At 32.0% G+C, this 19,920-nt stretch overlaps 1 protein-coding gene across 7 annotated transcripts in view; it reads right to left on the bottom strand.

The window, feature by feature from the left end:
- Nucleotides 1–1,685: 1,685 nt before the first annotated feature.
- Nucleotides 1,686–19,920, bottom strand: part of LOC130893719 (tropomodulin-1) — a 56,750-nt gene continuing 38,515 nt past the window's right edge. For 2 of the 7 annotated variants that reach the window (XM_057800036.1, XM_057800037.1), the window contains exons 2-7: nt 14,633–14,785; nt 14,399–14,566; nt 13,432–13,555; nt 13,107–13,327; nt 12,561–12,812; nt 8,987–11,845 (exon numbers count right to left, since the gene is read on the bottom strand). In XM_057800036.1, coding sequence (XP_057656019.1) covers nt 11,540–11,845; nt 12,561–12,812; nt 13,107–13,327; nt 13,432–13,555; nt 14,399–14,566; nt 14,633–14,785 — 1,224 coding nt within the window. In that variant the 3' untranslated portion in view covers nt 8,987–11,539. Of the gene's footprint in view, nt 3,338–7,842; nt 7,899–8,966; nt 11,846–12,560; nt 12,813–13,106; nt 13,328–13,431; nt 13,556–14,398; nt 14,567–14,632; nt 14,786–14,951; nt 15,203–19,920 lie in introns of those variants that run through there. The other 5 variants (XM_057800039.1, XM_057800038.1, XM_057800042.1 and 2 more) reach the window with 5 other exon arrangements.

Here is a 19,920-nt window from a genome sequence, read left to right as displayed (position 1 = left end):
TGATTTCACGTATATGTTTGATGTTTAAAACAGTTATCACGTGTTAACCTATTCCCGCGAAGTAATAATAGTTTTGAATCTACTTTTTTCTTCTTTTTTTGGTTGTAGGTCGATCGCAAATTTTTTATTTTGTTTTTCATTTCTACCACACCGAAGTGGGGTAAATTTGTTGTTCCAACCCCTTCTTTGTGTCTATAATCAACCGAACCGTGAGTTTGGTACTTTTGGTTAAATTTGTGGTTTCACTTATTCACTTTGACATTTTCGAAACGAATTAGAAGAAATAGAAATAAATCGACTAGTTGACTGGGTTCTACAGGGTGTACCAGGAAAATAATGTTGTGATATAAAAAATTTCTCATTTCCTCTTGTTTCTGAGTTAAAGGCATTTAAAATTGCGAAATTAGAATTTACAAGAGTGATTACGTATTAGATATGTTTGACGGAATAAATAATTCAAAACTACTATCTGAAGGCCAGGGTCGGCTCAAGCCTAATAGTTAACAATGCGTATTTTTTACAGGGACAACCTGTACAATCTAAAGATAGCAAAAATAAATTTTTAATTTGGTTTTTTTATCAAGAAAGTACTCTTTGTTTGAATTGATGAAATTTATAATTTTTTTTACGAATGTCTTTTTTTGGTGAACGGTTTCCTTGGCTTGTACAACGATCTAAATCATAAATTTGAGCAAATGGGACCTTTTTGTTAAAGAATCGATCAAAAAATTCATTTTTGATCTTTTGATTGTACAGGTTGTCCCGGTAAAAAATACGGATTGTTGACCATTGGGCTTGTGCCGCCCCAGGCTTTCAGAAATGAACATAGAATTTTATATTCCGTCACTAAGGATATATGTAATCATCCATTGAAAATTCATAATGTTCGAATGTATAATTTTGAAAATATATTTAAATATAAATTTTGATTTCGCAACTTTCAAGACCTATAACTCAGAAACGAGGAGTCGTACGAGAAATTTTTTTGGTAATTTCTATTTCGTTAAACAAGAATATATATAGTGTGCGGAAACCATCCCTTCAGGTCCTTTTTTTTCGTTTATGGAATCAAATAATAAAAATAATCTAAACTAACCTAAAAATTATATATTATATTCTTGTAGAGTTTAATTTTCTCTATTAAACAAAAAGATTTTTTCGAAATCGGAGGGGTGTAAATCAATCTTGATAATTACCGAAAATTTTTCTCATACGACCCCTCGTTTCTGAGTTATAAGTCTTGAAAGTTGCCAAATTAGAACTTTTATTCAAGTATATTGAGTTATGAGCCACCCCTGGCCTTCAGATAGTAGTATAGAATTATTTATTCCGTAAAATGCTCAGCATGGACATGTTTAATCATCCATTAAAAATTCATAATGTTCGAATTTATAATTTAAAAAATATACTTGAATATATAATCTGATTTCGCAATTTTAAAGTCCTATAACTCGGAAACGTACAGTTTTTTTTCATGTCACCACATTATATTCACCTACTCACTCACGAATTTTTTGCACTGATTCGTTCAAAATCTCTCGCCCGTTGCTCGGACAAGCACTCGGCAAGTGTAAAATAGCCTTTAGTTGTCACTACTAATGTCATAATTACCAACTTTAGGTGTGATTTAATTCGTAATTTAGTTGGTTTGATTTACAGGGAAGGTTGAAAATAAAAAAAAAACATTTCCACGTTATTCTCTTTTATTTTGTGAAAATTACATAACTATGATAGTTTTTGTAATCACATTTTATGTAAAATACAGTAGTGATAAAAACTAGATTTAGATATACACATTAAAAGATGAAGAAAAAACGTACTGACTAAAAATGTACACGTCGATTTCCAAAAATGATATAGTGGAAAATAAGAAAATTGTCACCTGCAATTTTACCGTTTTAACTTATTCAGGTGGTTGGTACAAATAAAAAATACGTTTAAAGTACAACTAAATCGGAGCAACTCCTTTGCTAATGGAAGAAAAACGGATTTAGGGAAAAAGGAGACCATTCTAAATAAAAAAAATGGTTCTTATCTTCGAAGAACTACAGAAAGGATTTTTTTATCAAATTACCATTGAAAAATACTAAATTTTCCAAAAAAAATCATTGAATTCGGAATATTATTTAAAAAATTTGAAATTACTAAACAGAAAGTTGGTTTTTGACTCGTATATTTAGAATAATGGCAAGATCTAAGACTTTTGTAGAATACAGGATGTTTCGTTTATCGGAAAATTTTTTTCAACCACCTAGTCAAAGGTGTACGTCGATTTGGTTGTTCAAAACCGTGTTTTATACCCAAACAAATTAAAAAATATATAAAATGCAAAGTTAAAATCTTCTTACTTCCAAATTAGCCTCAAATAATATCAATTGCTGAGAAATCGAGATAAATATGAAAATAACAAACGTAGCTAGATTTTTTTTTTCAAAAAAAAATCGTTAACAAGTAAACAAAAACTTTATATTTACATGATGAAATTGTTTTTGTAAATCGTCATAATAATGAAATTGTTAATAATGGAACGATTGTATAAAAATTAAACACTGTACAGGTCTAACTATATGACAAACATATTCGTTACTGCGCACGTGCGCCATCTACCACGACACACACGAAACAATCGATATAATAAAGCCAAATTTTTCAGATCGTTCCTCATTACTAATAGACCCTTCAAAGTGTTCAAATTTGATATAAATTTACATTATTTAGAATCCGCTTTCCGCATCTACCTTTACGATGAATTGAGCGCTCGCGAACAGTTGAACCCTTGCGAACAATAAAACCTTCACGTTGAGTTGAACGCTCGCGAACAGTTGAAAGATCGCGATCAGTTTAACCATCACGATGAGTTGAAACTATCACTCAAAACTCAAATTTCTTCTACTATTAATGAATTTTTTTTTTTAATTTGAAAAACCGAAATAACGTGATAATTTCGATGGATGCGGAAAGTGGTTTAAGCGATTACATACGGGGTGTGCAAACGATATTTACAAAATAATTAAAATACTTAAAAATAGGAAGAACTATTATATAAATATTATTTATATTATATTCATATATTTTCTCAAAATAATCACACGAAATTGTACTCAAAGCGTGTAAATTGAATGCGTCTATAAATTTTTTTTAATGTTATTTAAATAAAAGAAAAAAATATTTCTAAAATTAACCAATCGGCAGTATGATAAATGTGACGTTCGTATTTTATTTAATCCAATTGGCGCAGAGCTGAATCCATGTGACTTATAGCAACAGCACGATTAGCTTTAAGCGATATAACCTACCAAATAGTTTCTGGGCAACTGTCCAGTACGACGTCTGCGAGCTATAAAAAAATTATTTATATTTTAATATATTCCTACGGTTATTTTCATACAACCGAAACCTTTTATTTTTATGAAAGTAAAACTTTTTGTATCCCAATACTATTAATAACCATTTACAGGGGTATGCGGTATATAGTAATATAAAGCTTTTTTCACCAATACCGACCAATTTTTGAAACCTTTCAACTACATCTCTTACCGTTTTTAACTTTTACAATCTTTAATTTAAATAAAAAATTGGGTCTCAAAAAAAATTGTCTCGTTCTCAATTACCCTAACATACTTTTAACCATTTCATAATCAATTACATCCATTTTAAGCGAGCTCTATATCATTAATTTGAACGTTGCTAGTTCAAATGACATTTGAAAGTTGGTACGTCATATGGATTTGACAATCTGTGTGTCATCTGTGTGTCAGTCAAACGACTTATTTAGTGATGTTATACATCTACATTAGAAATGGGAACACCAAGTTCGAGAAAAGAAGGTGGATTTGTTGGGTAGCATGTTTGCGTCAAATTCAATTCAATAAACTACCACCCAGCCTGCCTGGGTGCTGGTTCATCAATGCCAAAAATAGAATTTCGACATGTGATAAAACTTCTCAAAGGTTTGGACACCAATAAAGCTACTGGCCCCGATGGAATACCACCAATCGTATTGAACAAATGCGCAGCTGAACTAACAAGTTATTTCCCAGCAAATTGGAAATTTGCTGGGTACAAACCATACTAAAGAGTAAACTAAGGAAAAGAGACAGTTCCCAACAACTACCGTCCCATTCCTTTGATCCCAGCCATTGCCAAGATCACAGACAGAAAGTCGTTAACCAGCAAATTTTGAGTTCATCAATACGTCTTCTGGCCTGTCACCAACGTATGAACAGAAGCTATAGAAAAATATGAGAAATCCAGGACAATCGCTCTGGACATATCGAAGGCTTTTGACAGGGTTTGGCATGTTAACTTCCTATATAAATTGAGATCGTACGGTTTGTCGTCCTCACTAATCAACTGATTTAGTAGCTGAAAGACCGATCCGTCCAGGTCGCTATCGATGGACATAACTCGGACAAGTTTGAGGTTAACGCTGGTGTTCCCCAGGGATGCATCTTTCTCCAATACATCAATGATCTACTCCACAAAACCTGCTCGATCTATAGCTTCGTCGACGATAGCAATCTGATGTTGACGTTCAAATCAGCAGCTACAATATCCAATCTTGAAAACATTTTGGAGTGAAGTGGAAGCAATCAGATTGAGTTTGAAGACCCAGGCTGCTATTTTTACAAAAAAAAAAAATTGCACTACAACTCAAGATTTGATCCTAGAGCGGATCTATTCGACAGGCTCATGAACGCAGATTTCGCCTGCAGACACTCAGAACGTCAATTTATCGGGACTCGTTTCTTTGTAGAAAAACAAACTTGAGGAATCAGATACCAAGGCACACTACAACCTAGAGAAGTTCAAAAATACATGCATCTCAACACTGTAGGTACCACTCGTACTACTCTAACCTAATCTAAGCACTCGAACTACTCTTTTTACATAAAAAAATGAGTCGCATTTTTAATTACTGGTTTTCATTGTAAAATATGACGTAAAATAATAATTCGTATCAGACAAAAATAGTTTTATATAACTAGAATGTTTGGGGATTCATGTAAAATACTTGTTACTTTCATAAAATTAGTTATTTTAAAAATTGATATTTTCCGGAAAAAATTTCAAATGAATTTGCATCATAAATTGTTACTTTCAGTCTTTGAAAATGGTAACACGCATCAGACGGCGTAATTTTGGTACTACAATGTAGCAGTCTGGTCCTTCGAGCGTACATATCCGGCTCGAAAGACCAAACAGTCTAATTGTAAATGAATATATAGTAACAGTAAACGGAGAGTTCAATTTTCTAATTTCCAATGTGGTTGCCATGGAGTATGACTATTATTTAAAGTGACTTCCAACTAATAAAAACAACAAACAAACTTTAGAATTGGAACCTGAGAATCAACGACATAAATTTTTGAAAATATCAATTGATAAAAAAATAATAATTTCCTCTCGACCTTGATTAAAATTAGGAGATTTGGTGAAGTTCTTCAAAACAAACATAACCTCAACTATTTTGGTTTATATACTCCCTCATTACAATTAAGGTCAAGGGAAAATTTGCGAAATATAAATATCTAAAAAGCGTTTAATACACTGCCTAAAAAGGAGAAGAAAAATACTGAAGCGTCAATAGTTTGTGATCAGCCACGTTTAAGCGAAAAAAAAATTAACAAAATGCAATATCATAAATTCTTGTCACGTGTATAAAATGTATCATAATATTGTATCCACAACATACACGTCAACGTCAATGTCAAATTGCATACAATTGCACCAATTACCATCGGTGAAAAGAAAGTGACAATGTAATACTACAAAATTGTTAGTACCCCTGTAAGCTAGTGAAAGAGTACCCTTTAGAATATAACGTATTACACTAAATATCGGAATGGACTATTTGCCTTAGTCCACTCTGTATACATACGAGGATGATCCCAGAAGATGGATTCAGCGTTTGCTCATAATGGAAGAAAACAGCGTCGAAGGAGTGTTTGGTAACATTTTATAGACATAAATCAGAGTTTTTCATAACCATGGATGAAACGTGGGTCCACCACTTCAGAGCAATCAAAGCAATGGACTGAAGAGGGAAGACCAGGTCCAAAGAAGCCAAAGACCGTTCCATCTGCAGGCAAGATCATGGCGTCCGTTTTTTGGGATGCGCGTGGGATAATTTTGGTTAGGTTAGGTTTCCGTTTTCTTCCACACATGGTTTAATTCACTCAACCTCGAAAAATACATTAAGGAAAGGACCCTTAGGATGTACGCAATTTCGGGAACATTTAGATTCTTAAATGAAAGAATACTTAAAATAGAAAAAGAACCTCCATTTTGTGGATTATTAGTCAAGAAAAGACTGTGAAATTTTCCACCGAAGAGATTTAATTGTTTTCCGAGGGAAAAGGTTCATTAGCAGGAAAATTTAAATATCTGGAGTGTTGGACAACAAAAAATATAGACCCAGATATAGACATAAGATCACGCATCGAGTAAGCAAGAAATGTCTTTCTAAAAATGAGACAATTGTTTACATCCCGAGCACTCGACGGAACGGAGACTTGACCTTTAAGATGAACTCAATAAGGCGCTTAGAGAGTTTCGAAATGTGGATCTTTCGGAAGATGCTGAGGTTTTCCTGGACCGCTCATATCAGTAACGAAGAAGAGGCACCGACAGGGAACTTATAGAAGAAAAACCTTGTATCTGGGGCAAATATATAGAAATGACAAATACAGACTTTGAAACTTCTAATCGAAAGGAAAATCGATGGAAAACGTGGTCCTGGTAGACGACAGGCTTCATGGTTGAAGAATATTCGCGAGTAGATCGGTTTAGACGGTGATAAGAAGGGCCAAATACAGAAATGACTTTGCTGGTGTTATCGTTAGAAGAGGGCACCCAAAGAAGAAGATAAGGTCTCTGAAGACAATAACTTGGTTATCGAAACGCGCGTGAGACAGTGTAATGGTGAATGTTGGTGTTTAAACAGTGTGTTCAGTATGAATTCCATCAACGGTTCCAGGAATTCCAAAAAATCAAGGAAAAGAAATTGTTTTCTTTGGATGTAACATTTTCAAAGTTGTTGAGTATCCAGAGGGAAAATCTTTCCAGTTAGTTAGTTAGTAAAATATAATGAAAAGTGGAAAAACAAATTAAAAGTTTTTATAGAAAAAATAGCGTAAGCTACATATTGATTCGAAATGCGTTTATATTTAAAAGATTCCCAAAAACCTAAAATGAAGCACTAAAATAAGATCGGTCAAAATTTCATTGTAAATAACATGAATTTGAAATAAAAATTACATTTTTTTAAACACATGGTATCTCGTTAATTAGAGAAGTAGCAAATCGTTGAAAAACTATCAAAATATTTAAATTTTTTCTGCATAATCTTGAGTTTATGTGATACGGACTGAAACAAGATGTGAAAGAAAACATCGACGATGATAATTTTATCAAATTTTAATAAGGGCAGGTTCGTAAACTAAAGTTTGATAACATTCATTGACTATCCTGTATTTTGAAGATTTTTCCATCGTAATTTTTTGAAAAACCAGCGTGAATTTCGTTCACATATATATACATACGAAAATTAGCTGCAAAATTATTTTTCTATTTTAATTTTTATAATAAACTTGACATCTGCCCTATTTTTGACTAGAGAACGAAGATACCTTTCAACCAACCAACATAATTTAGTTACTGTCCCTGCTATTTGAAAGGAAATCACGGTTTCACTTTAAAGAATATCGATTTATAATTATGTAATAATAAATTTATTCCAATTATATTTTCTTTTTATTATTATATAAATTTTTGTTGCTAATTTGACCGATCTATTAACCGACCAACACCAATTGACCAAATTTATATTCGATTACGTACTGACTGAAATTGAACACATTACGAACTAGTCGCTCCCAATCTAGTTAAACGCCTTTCTGTAAACAAAAGTAAATAGCAATGTGCATTAAATAAGTATTAATAGGAACCGTACAAGTAAATCCCTGGATACAACGTTTCGAAATTTATAAAAGTTATAACCACCCCACCCCCTCCCCCAGAAATTGAAAGTACGCCCACGTATCGATTCACTTCGTAATCGTCGAGTCGTAGTTGACGTCATATAGACAAATCGTCTTGTAGAATCTTTCTCTGACCAATATTCAACAAGCCGCCATTTTGTGATTTTATAGTATTCAAAATGTGCGTTCCCGGTATTACTTTCACACACAACGCCATTTTACATTAGTAGAACGCGATTATAAAGAAATGATTACCAAGATTTTTCAAAACTAAATTAACCGACATCTACTGTAATTTTTTACCGACACTGTATATTATACGCGACTCAGTGGAAGACCTCAAAGGATCTTAGCGTCGGTTAAAGAAGAAGATGGAGACTCCACAACGTGGTAAGTCACCAGATGGAAAGTACATCACGAAAAAGGACATTTCCAAAAAAAATTTGACACAAAAAATCTTATGCTAATTAATGTTATCGAATCGCACAAAGATTTTCGACACAGAACGTCATTACGAGGGAGAAACAACTCTGATTGGTTGTTGACTGACAATATATGACAGATGACGTATAGGATCATAGAATATACGTCACACAAGATGGCTGGTGACACTAGTGACAGATGACACCGGTGTCGTTGTTAAGCAGGCGAATATGAGCTTTAGTTTATATTTAAAACTTATTAATCCAACATTTATATTTATAAGATATACACACTGTATATATCATGTTTATTTATATATTTAAATATTTTGTTGTAAAATAAATTCTTTAAAATGTTTACATAAAATTGCAGTTAGTTAAGCCTAGGCTTTTACGTCAAAATGACAGCTGCAATGTCCTACAAATTTCTACGAGAGGTGAATATTTTCGATACTGTATTAATTTTAAACGAATTTTTTTATGATATATGAAAGTTTTATTATAAAAATTTACAGGACATTATTTTTGGTTACGCTAGATTTGTTTTCGTTTTTACTGATACCTTTTATTTAATTAAGGGTGTTTTTCTATGGTTAAAAAACCTGAACTGCAGTCGCAATTTCAAGTCTTTTCGTACTGTCGAACAAAGAAAAAAAAACGTATTGCATCAGTGTTTCTATGAAATGAAATACGAGGTGTGATAAAAAAATACAGTCATTATTAATGATCTACAACTTTATATATTGAGATGACAAATGATAAGTTTGAGCATGTTTTCAACTGGGCAGTCGCATTAGTGGATTGCAATGACTGTCGTGGAACATAAATTTAGACCAACGCATTAAATTGTGTCGAAAAACAACTATAGAAACTTACGAAATGTTAAAATTTATCTATGGTGATAACGCAGTAACCTTTGAAGACTTTTCACGTTAAGTGGAAATGAGTCAATTAAGAATGAGAAGCTGTTAAACACAAAATAGATACAAAAAGTGGACAAAACAACACCTACCTAAAATTGGACCAATCTTGTCAAAGAAATGGCCAAGACTATTCCGAAAGAAGTCTTTCAGAAAGGCTTTCAGAGTTAAATACAATTTTGGGATGAGAGCATTGCTAGCTCAGAGATGTATGTCGAAAACAATTAATTATTTATTTTATTTTTTAATAAAATTGATCACTATATTTTTCAATCACACCTCTTAACAATATATCGATATCGATAACTATAAAACACCTAAAACGTTGACTCAAAAAATATAGATAAGGAAAAATGGAAAAAGTTGTGACTTATGATTGTTTTTCGAAAAATTAAAAGGACAGAAACGAATGCTTCTTCTTTTTCAATTTTTTCGCGCGTTCTACAACTTAACCTAAGATATGATGACTTATGCCAAGCTGATGGTGTAAATGAGTACTCGAAGAGGCTATGAGCTTCTTATTGACATTTTGACATAGAAAATAATAACTACCAAAGTGATGGCGCAGAATCAGTACTCATTGAGGTTATGAGCACCATGTTGGCATTTTACCACAGGACGTGATGACATATGCCAAGTTGATAGTGTAAAATGAGTACTCGAAGAGGCTATGAGCTTCTTATTGACATTTTGACATAGAAAATAATAACTACCAAAGTGATGGCGCAGAATCAGTACTCATTGAGGTTATGAGCACCATGTTGGCATTTTACCACAGGACGTGATGACATATGCCAAGTTGATAGTGTAAAATGAGTACTCGAAGAGGTTATGAGCCTCTTATTGACATCTTTACTACTTTACCACAGGATGTGATGACATTTGCCAATCTGTTGGTGTAAAATGAGTACTCGAAGAGGTTATGAGCTTCTTATTGACATTTTGACGTTCGCGGAAGCATTTCGAACTTTCTAACCTCAAATTTTTTAGGTTTCCGGTCTGTGTAATTTTATTTTTTACATAAAAGTGGGTAGTGTGAATATGTATGGAGAATATCCAGCATCGTCTATAGACTGGTTTGTATATAACTATATATTTAAATAAGCGTTAGAATATAGAGCAACTGAAGTAAAAAATAAAAATACACCTAACCACGAACACATTGTACAAATCGGGGAAAAAAACGCCGGGGTAGTATTTTGATCTGCCATTAACTACGTTAACATCATCTTTATCGATTTTATTTTGAGCTTGGTAAAAAGGATAAAGGGGAAGTGTTTGAAAAGTCGCTAGGATTTAATTTTTGTGTTCTGAAGAAACTGTTTTAGTGACACGATGAAAATGAGGATCTCGAACGTCAATTTTTGGTAAAAACTAATCGAAATTCCTTCACAAATTTTATTTTATGTATAGACAAGTTTATGCAAAAAACCGCACACATTTTCTAGAAATTTCAAGATACAATGTCAATAATGGTCCCAGAAGAATCTGGAATGTTCGAAATAAGGGGATATTCTAGAAATTTCTAGTTGAAAAGTGAATACTTGTCCTGGAAGAATCAGGAATAATCTTAACATTCGAAACATATAACCTTTTGGAAATTTTCTCGAAATTTCTAATTGAAAAGTGAATACTCATCCTGGAAGAATCAGGAATAATCTAGAATGTTTGAAACATATAAACGTTGGGAAATTTTCTCAAAATTTCTGATTGAAACGTGAATAATTGTCCTGGAAGAATCAGAAAACATCTAGACTGTTGTTCTATTCAAAAAGTATCTAGAAAAGTGTATGAGATAGGGTATGAAGCACCGGTACAGTTTGGTAGGTCAGTGTTGAGATAAACGTTCTTAATATAAACGTGTAGGATATTGACTTAAATCGAGTGAAAACTAAAACGTAGAGATGGACGCATCTTTCAATTAAAAAATAACAGTTAAAAATACGCGCCCCCGGCGTTTTTCCGATTTAAATACTCACAGCTTCACCTATCGAATAAAAGATTAATCAGCACGGACAATTTTCATGGCGTTTCCCTTTTTTCCTAAAGTTACTTGATATTTCGCCATCACGCGACGACGTTCTATAAATCATCGAGAGGATTTTATATCGATGATAACATAATTGAACGTATCAATAACAAGACAAAATTTGAAAGAAAAAAATTCATATTACAAACTATCGATTGGTTTTAGAAAAAGTTTTATATCGAATTGTTAAAAAAAATTCAGTATATGAAGGATTTTTTTATTTATATATCGTTTAGTGACGTCACGGGACAATTTTGATCTTGTTAACGGGACTCGTGGGAAAATTTTCATATATTTTTCTATAAAATTAAATATTTCCGTTTTTATGAAAAATAGAAACTTACTGGTATCGATGTTTCTTTGTAAATGTTTAGCGATACGATGTCTGGCGTCGTTGTACTCTAAATGTAACCCCAGCCTCAATATCGTTGGGTTTTTCTCGATAAGTTGGGTGATTTCCATTTCTATTTTGTTACCCAAAACTTGCGACCTCTAAAAAAATCCGGTAAAGTAAGTACAAGTTTTTTAAAATATTATTTCATAGAAAAATTTTCGAAATTTTCGAAACAGGGCAAGCCCTGTCTAACCCTAACCCTGTCTAACGACAATTTTCAGCAATTTCAAGATAATTGTTTTGAAGGAGTCTGGACACTTCTATAATGTTCTAGTCAAAATTTGGAAGCCATTATGAATAGCGCAAGCCAGTACGATCCTGTACAATGAAGACTTCTAGAAATTTTGATGTCAATGTATGATTTGGAGGAATCTGGACGCGTCTAACAAATTCCAGTCAGATTTTGGATAAAGCAAGCCTATTTAATGACGATTTCTGGACATTTCAATGTCAATATTTGTTTTGGAGAAATCTAGAATGTTCCTGTCAAAATTTGGAGGCCAATGTGAATAGCAAAAGCCAGTACGAACATTTTTAGCAATTTCAATGTCAATGTTTGGTTTGGAGGAATCTGGACACTTCTAGAATGTTCCAGTCAGGATTTGAACGCCAGTTTCTGAAAATTTCAAGAAAACTTTTTTACTAATTTTCCTGCTGCAATCTGGAAGAATCCGGAATAATCTGGTTAATGTCTAGAGTGTCAAAATAAATAAAATAAAACAAAACATTATAAAAATGAATATGAGTACATATAAAAAACAATAATTATGAACGACTTATTTAAATTTGAAAATTTGAAATAACTCCACTCACCTGATTGGTAGCTCTAAATTCTTCAACAGTCTTCTTCTTGAGCAGAGCCTTTACCAATCGGACAGTACCTTGGGGTGATATGAAATTCGTTTCTACATTAATCACCCTTAAAGTACCGTTTTCTTCGATGGCCCTCGCCAATTTTTCCACGTGTCTATCAGCCAAACCGACGTTCACTAACGATAACGTTTCGAGGTGCGTATTGGTGCATAAAGCCTCGAATAATCTGTCGAGTTTTTCATCCGATATATTCTGAAAACGAACAAATTTTCAATGACGAGTCGAAAAAATACTTTGTTACTTAATAACCAAACTTGATTTCAAATACTCGACGAATGTCAAAACTATTAAGAATCTAGTATCCATGTACAAGCTGCCTTAAATACTAAATCTTATCGTATACAAAATCGCTTAACTAAGACGTTGGTTCCCTTTAGGAGTGGTCAGTGTATAACTTGGATTAAATAATAAATTTTATCGAATAATTAAGGTCCCAACCTGATACAAATTTTTATTATATTATTATTATAAATATGTAAAACTCACCTTGATGTTGTTCCAATTTAAATCGATGAATTTGCTGTCGTCATCTTGGACTTTTTTCACTGTTTCATCGGGGTCTGTCATATTTGGAGGGTCAACAGGATATAATTTAGGTTTAGAAGCTTTTGTAATACCATCCCAACCTAATCCGACCGGTTGTCCTTTATTTAAAAGCGATGCATGATACTGATCTTGATTCATCATCGAATGAAAACCAAGGATGGCTGTAAGAGATTGTATTTACATCAAAAATTGATCTAATTGAAGATAAAATGTCGAATAAAGAAATTATAGAGGTGTCTGACTGTGATGTAATAAAATATCTCACCAGCTAAGTCTATAATTTCTTCTTGTGATGCATCTGTTAATGCTTGTTCATATTCGTCTCCTAAATCGACTGCAATTTGTTCTTCGGCCTCTTGTTCTTTCAAAGGTGGAGGCGGTGGTACCCACTAAAAAGAATTGATGCAAAATTAAATATACCTATGCCCCAATGACGCGGTAACCTGGGTTTTTGGCTCTAGAAAATCGAAAAATCATCCGATCTAAATGATTCAAATAATCTGAGATTTCATGTAAAAGGAATGTTATTAATCTGTTCAAGAAATATTTCACTTAACTAATCTAACCTAACTCTCACCCAACCTTTTAGATCACACTTATTTTGAAGTTAACTTAACCTTATCTGTTAGGAAAATATTTTAACTCTTAACTGACCAATCCTAATTCTCATCTAACTTATTAGATAATACTTATTTTAAATTCAACCTAACCTAACCAGTTACGTTCTAAATAAGTATGATCTAACAGGTTAGATTAGGTCCAAAATAAGTATAATGCAACAGGTTAGATTAGGTCCAAAATAAGTATAATCCAACAGGTTAGATTAGGTCCAAAATAAGTATGATCTAACAGGTTAGGTTAGGTTCAAAATAAGTATTATCTAACAGGTTAGGTTATGTCTAAAATAAGTATAATACATAAGGTTAGGTTAAGTATTAATTAGGTTAGATTTTAAGGCCGTGAAATTAATATAAGTTGTCATTTTTTTATTTGCCATATTCTTATTTTGCAAAACCGCCGTAAAAACCGGATAATTTTTTTGATTTTCAGAGTGGAAAAACGAGAGGACGGCGCCAGTATACTTTTTTACAACAAAACTTTCCTTACTCTCTGAATAGCCCTCGTAATATGACTATGAAGACATTAGAAAAGGGAAAAAAACAAGAAGCAATAATATCAAATGTAAGAACACACCAAAAAATAATTTTTTAATAATTACTATAATTACTTACTTTTTTCCCTCGAACTGTTCCTGGAACGTACGGCTCCAATTCTGGCCTGTCTGGAGTTTCTATAGCTTCCTTATTAATATGTTCTATCAATTTTTTCCTATTCAAAGGACCTGTAGGATCCTTTTCACATTCATAACTCGTTCTTAAAGAAGGGGGTAAACAGCTATCCTGAAACAAAAATATACCTTTAAAAACTGTTTATTATAAAAAAAAAAAATTGGAGGATTTACTTACATCCGGATCTGCTTCTTTTGCTAACATACTAATTTCTTCTGCGGTCAATTTATCCAATAGCTCGTCCACATCGACATCGTCGTAAACACTCAAATCTTTTCCATATAATTTTGCAGGGGTGGTCATTGTGGTTTTGGTGGTTTTTGTGGACGTCTGGAATGAAAAATTAATTTATTGCAACGTATAACAACTGTTGTTAATACATAAATATTATAGAGAAAATTGATAAACTATCGGCCTAGTTAAAAACAGGGCGTTAACCTCAATTTTGTTATTACTTTATTTACAATTGACAACGGATTTTATGAACAGTGTGTACCTGATTGAATTTACGTAAAACTGGAATAGAATTTAACACACCCACAACCAAATTACTCTAATTTTCTTTTAATTGAAGATGATAGATAATAATGAGATCACCAGAGTACTTTTAAACAAACATTTGACAGAACTGACGGATCAATAATGATTTGTTTAGTTAAAATATTTTATAATTATTTAGTAAAAAACTATCAAAGTATTTAATAAAAATAATTTTATCATTGAAATTTATTCTTTCTCAAAAATGATGATACAGAGAAATGTTAAAAAATAATAATGAAAAATTGTTTTGTTTCACCACTCTTTATACAAACAGGTCTATTAAGGGTTGTATAACTACTAGGGATGCGAAAGTTATTTTAGAAATGAAAATTAGCCTCCGTTGGAGGATGATCTGGAGTATCTATCAGGAAAAAATATCTTTAAGATAGATTTCTGCAATATACGAGGTATTAACAAGAATATGAACGCTGTACACACAAACAAAGGTAAGCTCAACAACATCCAAGGTTCACCTTGTATATCCTGGAGACATCTTGCCAGCTGGAAATAGTCTTAAGCATTCAGAATTCGATGTTATGTAGTGAAAACAACGACTCAAAGAACAACAAAATTCTTTTACTTCCTATACATATCTCTTAGCGATGCCTTGCAGATAAAATAATTTACCTGCAATCAAACCATCCAAACGCAGATAATGTTATAGCTGGCGTCTTTAATGTTCCCACTCGGAACATTAGATCTCAAACTAATTACAGCAATGTATGAACAAAAAATATGAGTTCAGGATCCACCTAGACTACGTAAAGTTTAGCATTATAGTCTACAAAATCGAAGCATCTGAAGGATTTCCTCTTTATGTTTCTTTGGAATGATGTTTATCCTACCTAGTGCAGTATTTGCATGGCCTACTCGACAGAAACACGTGGATCATGTACACCAAGTTTGCCTACACACGACAGGCACCACTCCAACCACTTGCTTTTTACATAAAAAAAGTTATATTCAATTTGTATTTATCTCTATGAGCTTGTAAAATATTTACACTTTGTCTTCCTGATTTGTTTGAGGTCAGTTTCATGATGATATTTTAATAATCCTTGTGACGATACAAATATTTATAAATTCCATTTAATGTTTGAAACAAATGGATTTATTGCATAAATTTTTGGTGGTTTAAAGAAAATGCAGCCACGTGCTTCTAAGGATTGATCATATGGTAAACAATAAGTTGGTACGTGCAATATTTTTGTCAAGTTTTCTATCTAAATAGAAATAGTTCAAATTTCTCACGCTTCCCAAGGTTATAAAAGCAGGTTCGGTTCCAGGTAGCTAATTTTCATTACGTACAGAAATATATTTGACGTATACGTTGTACCAATTGACGTTACTACATATTTCAAGAGGGATAAAAGTTATTATATTCTATGTCAATAAAATAGGAAAGAATAATGAAAAGCAAACAGAGAAAAATGTTCTTGATAAAGGAACTAATATATATTAAAATATTGAAAACGAAAAATCATAATATAAAGAATAAATTTACTGAAAATACTAGAAACTATTTTCGAAGTAAAGATAGCACGCCAATGATTTATAAAATAGAGATGGGATTTCGACTTCCAAGTATTAATATTTTAGAAATTGTTTTTGATGGTTTGTCAAGGAAAAAACTACTTACTACGACAAATATATCATTAATGTAAACCGTTGATAAACGTAAAGCAATAATTGTAAAATTAAATTATTTCATTACAAAGTTTGTTGTTATACAACGCTTTATACATAGTGTTATCATGAGTTGCATATATATTAGGAGTATCAACCGAATAATTGAATCAATTATTTATGGATGATTAAATATAAAATATTGATATAAAATAAATAGATGGTTTTTCGTAACACACTTATGTTATCTTTTGCTTTTTATTTATAAAAACGTCAATTTTACTTCACTTGGTAGATTTTAAGAATTTAGCGAGAGCGGTCCTGTAAATAGGGTGGTCCATAAGTCTAGTATCGCATAAGTTTGAGACATGGTACGAAACATTTTAACTTTGTCTCTGAATCTGGCATTCCTCCAACGCGCTATACTTGGAGAAGATTCAATATAAATTTATTTATAGGTTGCAGGATGCGTGCATTGTTGCCATATTTGGCGTAAAACCTGTTTTCTTGAAAAACTAAATCTGGCAAAGATTAATTATGTGAATGAGTCTACAATGAAAGCATCAGCGTAGCAAACAAAGTATTATAAGATTGCTGATGTTTGATGATTCTGAATTATTGAACTTCGAATCTACGTAGAGATGGAGTGTAGTAATATAGTAATAAAGAACTGAATTAACTTGACGATGAGCTAATACAGATAAATACTTAATAATATTATTTCGAACACTTTTTTTTACATGGATACGAATAATTAAAAATATCTTGCTATTTAGAAAGTAAATTTATAATCTCATTTTCTAAAATGATATCAAGAAATTAGTTTTCAATTGATTATCAACGTTTGATTTATGTGTACAAGAAATAAAATTTAAGTTACTCAAAACTCAATTTTATAGTCGATTTTATATGAAATCTAACTGTGACAAAGTCAATTATATATGTTATTAAACGAGATATAAAGAAGTTATTTCACAACATGTAATTTGAAAATAGTACATTTTGAAACTAGTTTCACATATACAGGGTGACCCATAACATTCAGTTTAATTACCTTAGGGCTTCCAAATTTAGGGAATGAATGAGTATGATTGGATTTTTTAGTTTTTTGTCGTATCTTTTATATTTAGCGCCATTAAGTGCGGTTTATGTATACTAAAAATGTCAATTAACAACAAATTTGTGGAAAAGGAAATTAGTTGACCAACCATTTTATTGACAGGATCTATCCCCACAGATTTTTTCCTGTTTTCTAACCTCATAGTTTCAGTTTCAGAAGTGAGATCATTAAATAATTTATTTAGAAAATGAAAGGATGTATGTTAACAACGCGTTCATTCGTTCGAATCAAATCAAATAAGAACTCGAGTTATAATTTGAAATTACTGTTTGGCTAAGTTCCAACGTAATTCAAGAGGATTCTTTCGTCGATTTGTCAGTGTACGAGAAATCTTTAAGCATCATTACACTCCAGAAAACGTTTATCAAAATAAAGGACGTTTTCCAATGAGCCCGCTACCGAACAGACAAAAGGTTATGGCCACTATGTTCGAGAGGATCCGTATTTAACTCACGTGTACAAAAATTGGATTCTTTTAGAATATTAAAATATTAAAAATTTATAAATCGTATCGAGGATATACCAAAATTAATATCAATAAGTGCAATTGCAAAATGATTAGATCTGCAATTACTATTATAATTTTGTAAAAATCGCCTCTTCTCTTATAAGAACTGAAGGAAGACATTTGAGGAAAATATTCATCCATAAAAAAAACATATCCCCCAAAGCAGAAACCCAAAACCTCACACGAATTTGAAAACCTACCATCGTACATTTATTTATTTTCTTAAGCTATTAGACACGATAACAGACTTAGATATGACGTCTTCTCCTGCGGATCTAACGAATTAAGTCCAGTGGATCGTCGTTTATCTGAACTAATGTCAATGGTGGTTAGGATAATCAAAAGTTCGGACGTCTTCTTCTGCGAGTCTAACGAATTAACTACAGTAGATCGTCGAATATCCGAACTAATGTCAATCCGGCTACCGTAGACGAAAGATTGAACACCCACCATATAACCTTGATAAGGTCCCGTTCGACTATTTTTTCACTCTAAAGATGCTTAATATTTTTATAGTGATATAGAATAATGATCTTGTGTGCGATTGAGTGTGTTTATTTTAAAAATAGGCCTAATTAACTTTCCAAATTATAAACTCTAGTTTTTCGGTCATTAACCTCGTTTTAGACCGATGATATATTACCGATGATGATTTCTTAGTAACATTGTTCATTCGAATATTTTGCATTGTTTGAGATTGAAGTACGCTCTTCCTGAAAACTATTTATTACTAAATCTGAATGTAGTTACGTCCGGAGAAGCTTTCGTAATTTTTTTAAACCTTCAAATGATGAGAAAAACTATTCAATTTCCATATTGAAACAATCGTTTTATAATTATAAAAGAATTCAAAACACGTTTAGTTTCTTTTGGAGTTACTAGATTTTTTTAACTATTTCTTGCGGAGTGAGTAAAAATAGTAAAACAAAACTTGGAAGTATTAAAGAAATATAGGGATGTTATAAAATGTATTGGAAACTGTTTTCACGCGTTTTTCCGTGAAATAAAGCTTCAACAACCCACAAATTTGTTGTTTTAAAAAAAATATAATTTTTGTCTGTGCGAAATATTTTGATTGAATCATAATACAACAGATGCTTGTGATAAGAAAAATGTTTTTTTTCAGCCTCTGAGTTTTAAATAGAAAATATGTGACTACCTATGATGATCACTTGGCAACTTGACATTGCAAATTTTGAAGGAATATGTTTTCAAAATGAAATGATTCTGAAATTCAATGTCAAATCATTACGCAAAATTATTTTAGGTTACTCATTAATAGAATTTGACCAAACAACAAATTGAACAATATTTTACATTTTTGACAGATTTAATATTTAAACATTCCGTAACAAATCAAGTTATAAATATAGTATGTTCAAAAAGAACATCCATTTCTGTTATATTTACAAAAATAAATATTAAATAAGTTATTTCGAATAATCAAGGCTGTATCTGTGTAAATTGAATTAGAATTATACCAAAGCTGATAAATTGAAAGATCGATTTTATTGAAGATTTTTCAATAAGCAAATTACCTTCTTCAAATTTTCAAAGTGAACAGTTCACCTTGGGTCTCTGAAGATGATAACTTGATTATCAAAACGTGCCACAGATACAGTGATCGTGAGAGCTGATTTGGTAAATATGGATATTACCAACGAATCCAGT

Source organism: Diorhabda carinulata, chromosome 5 (assembly GCF_026250575.1).
Source record: "Diorhabda carinulata isolate Delta chromosome 5, icDioCari1.1, whole genome shotgun sequence".
Lineage (NCBI taxonomy): Eukaryota > Metazoa > Arthropoda > Insecta > Coleoptera > Chrysomelidae > Diorhabda > Diorhabda carinulata.
The sequence above is the reverse complement of the archived record's forward strand: the minus strand, read 5'-3'. Positions and strand labels throughout refer to the sequence as shown.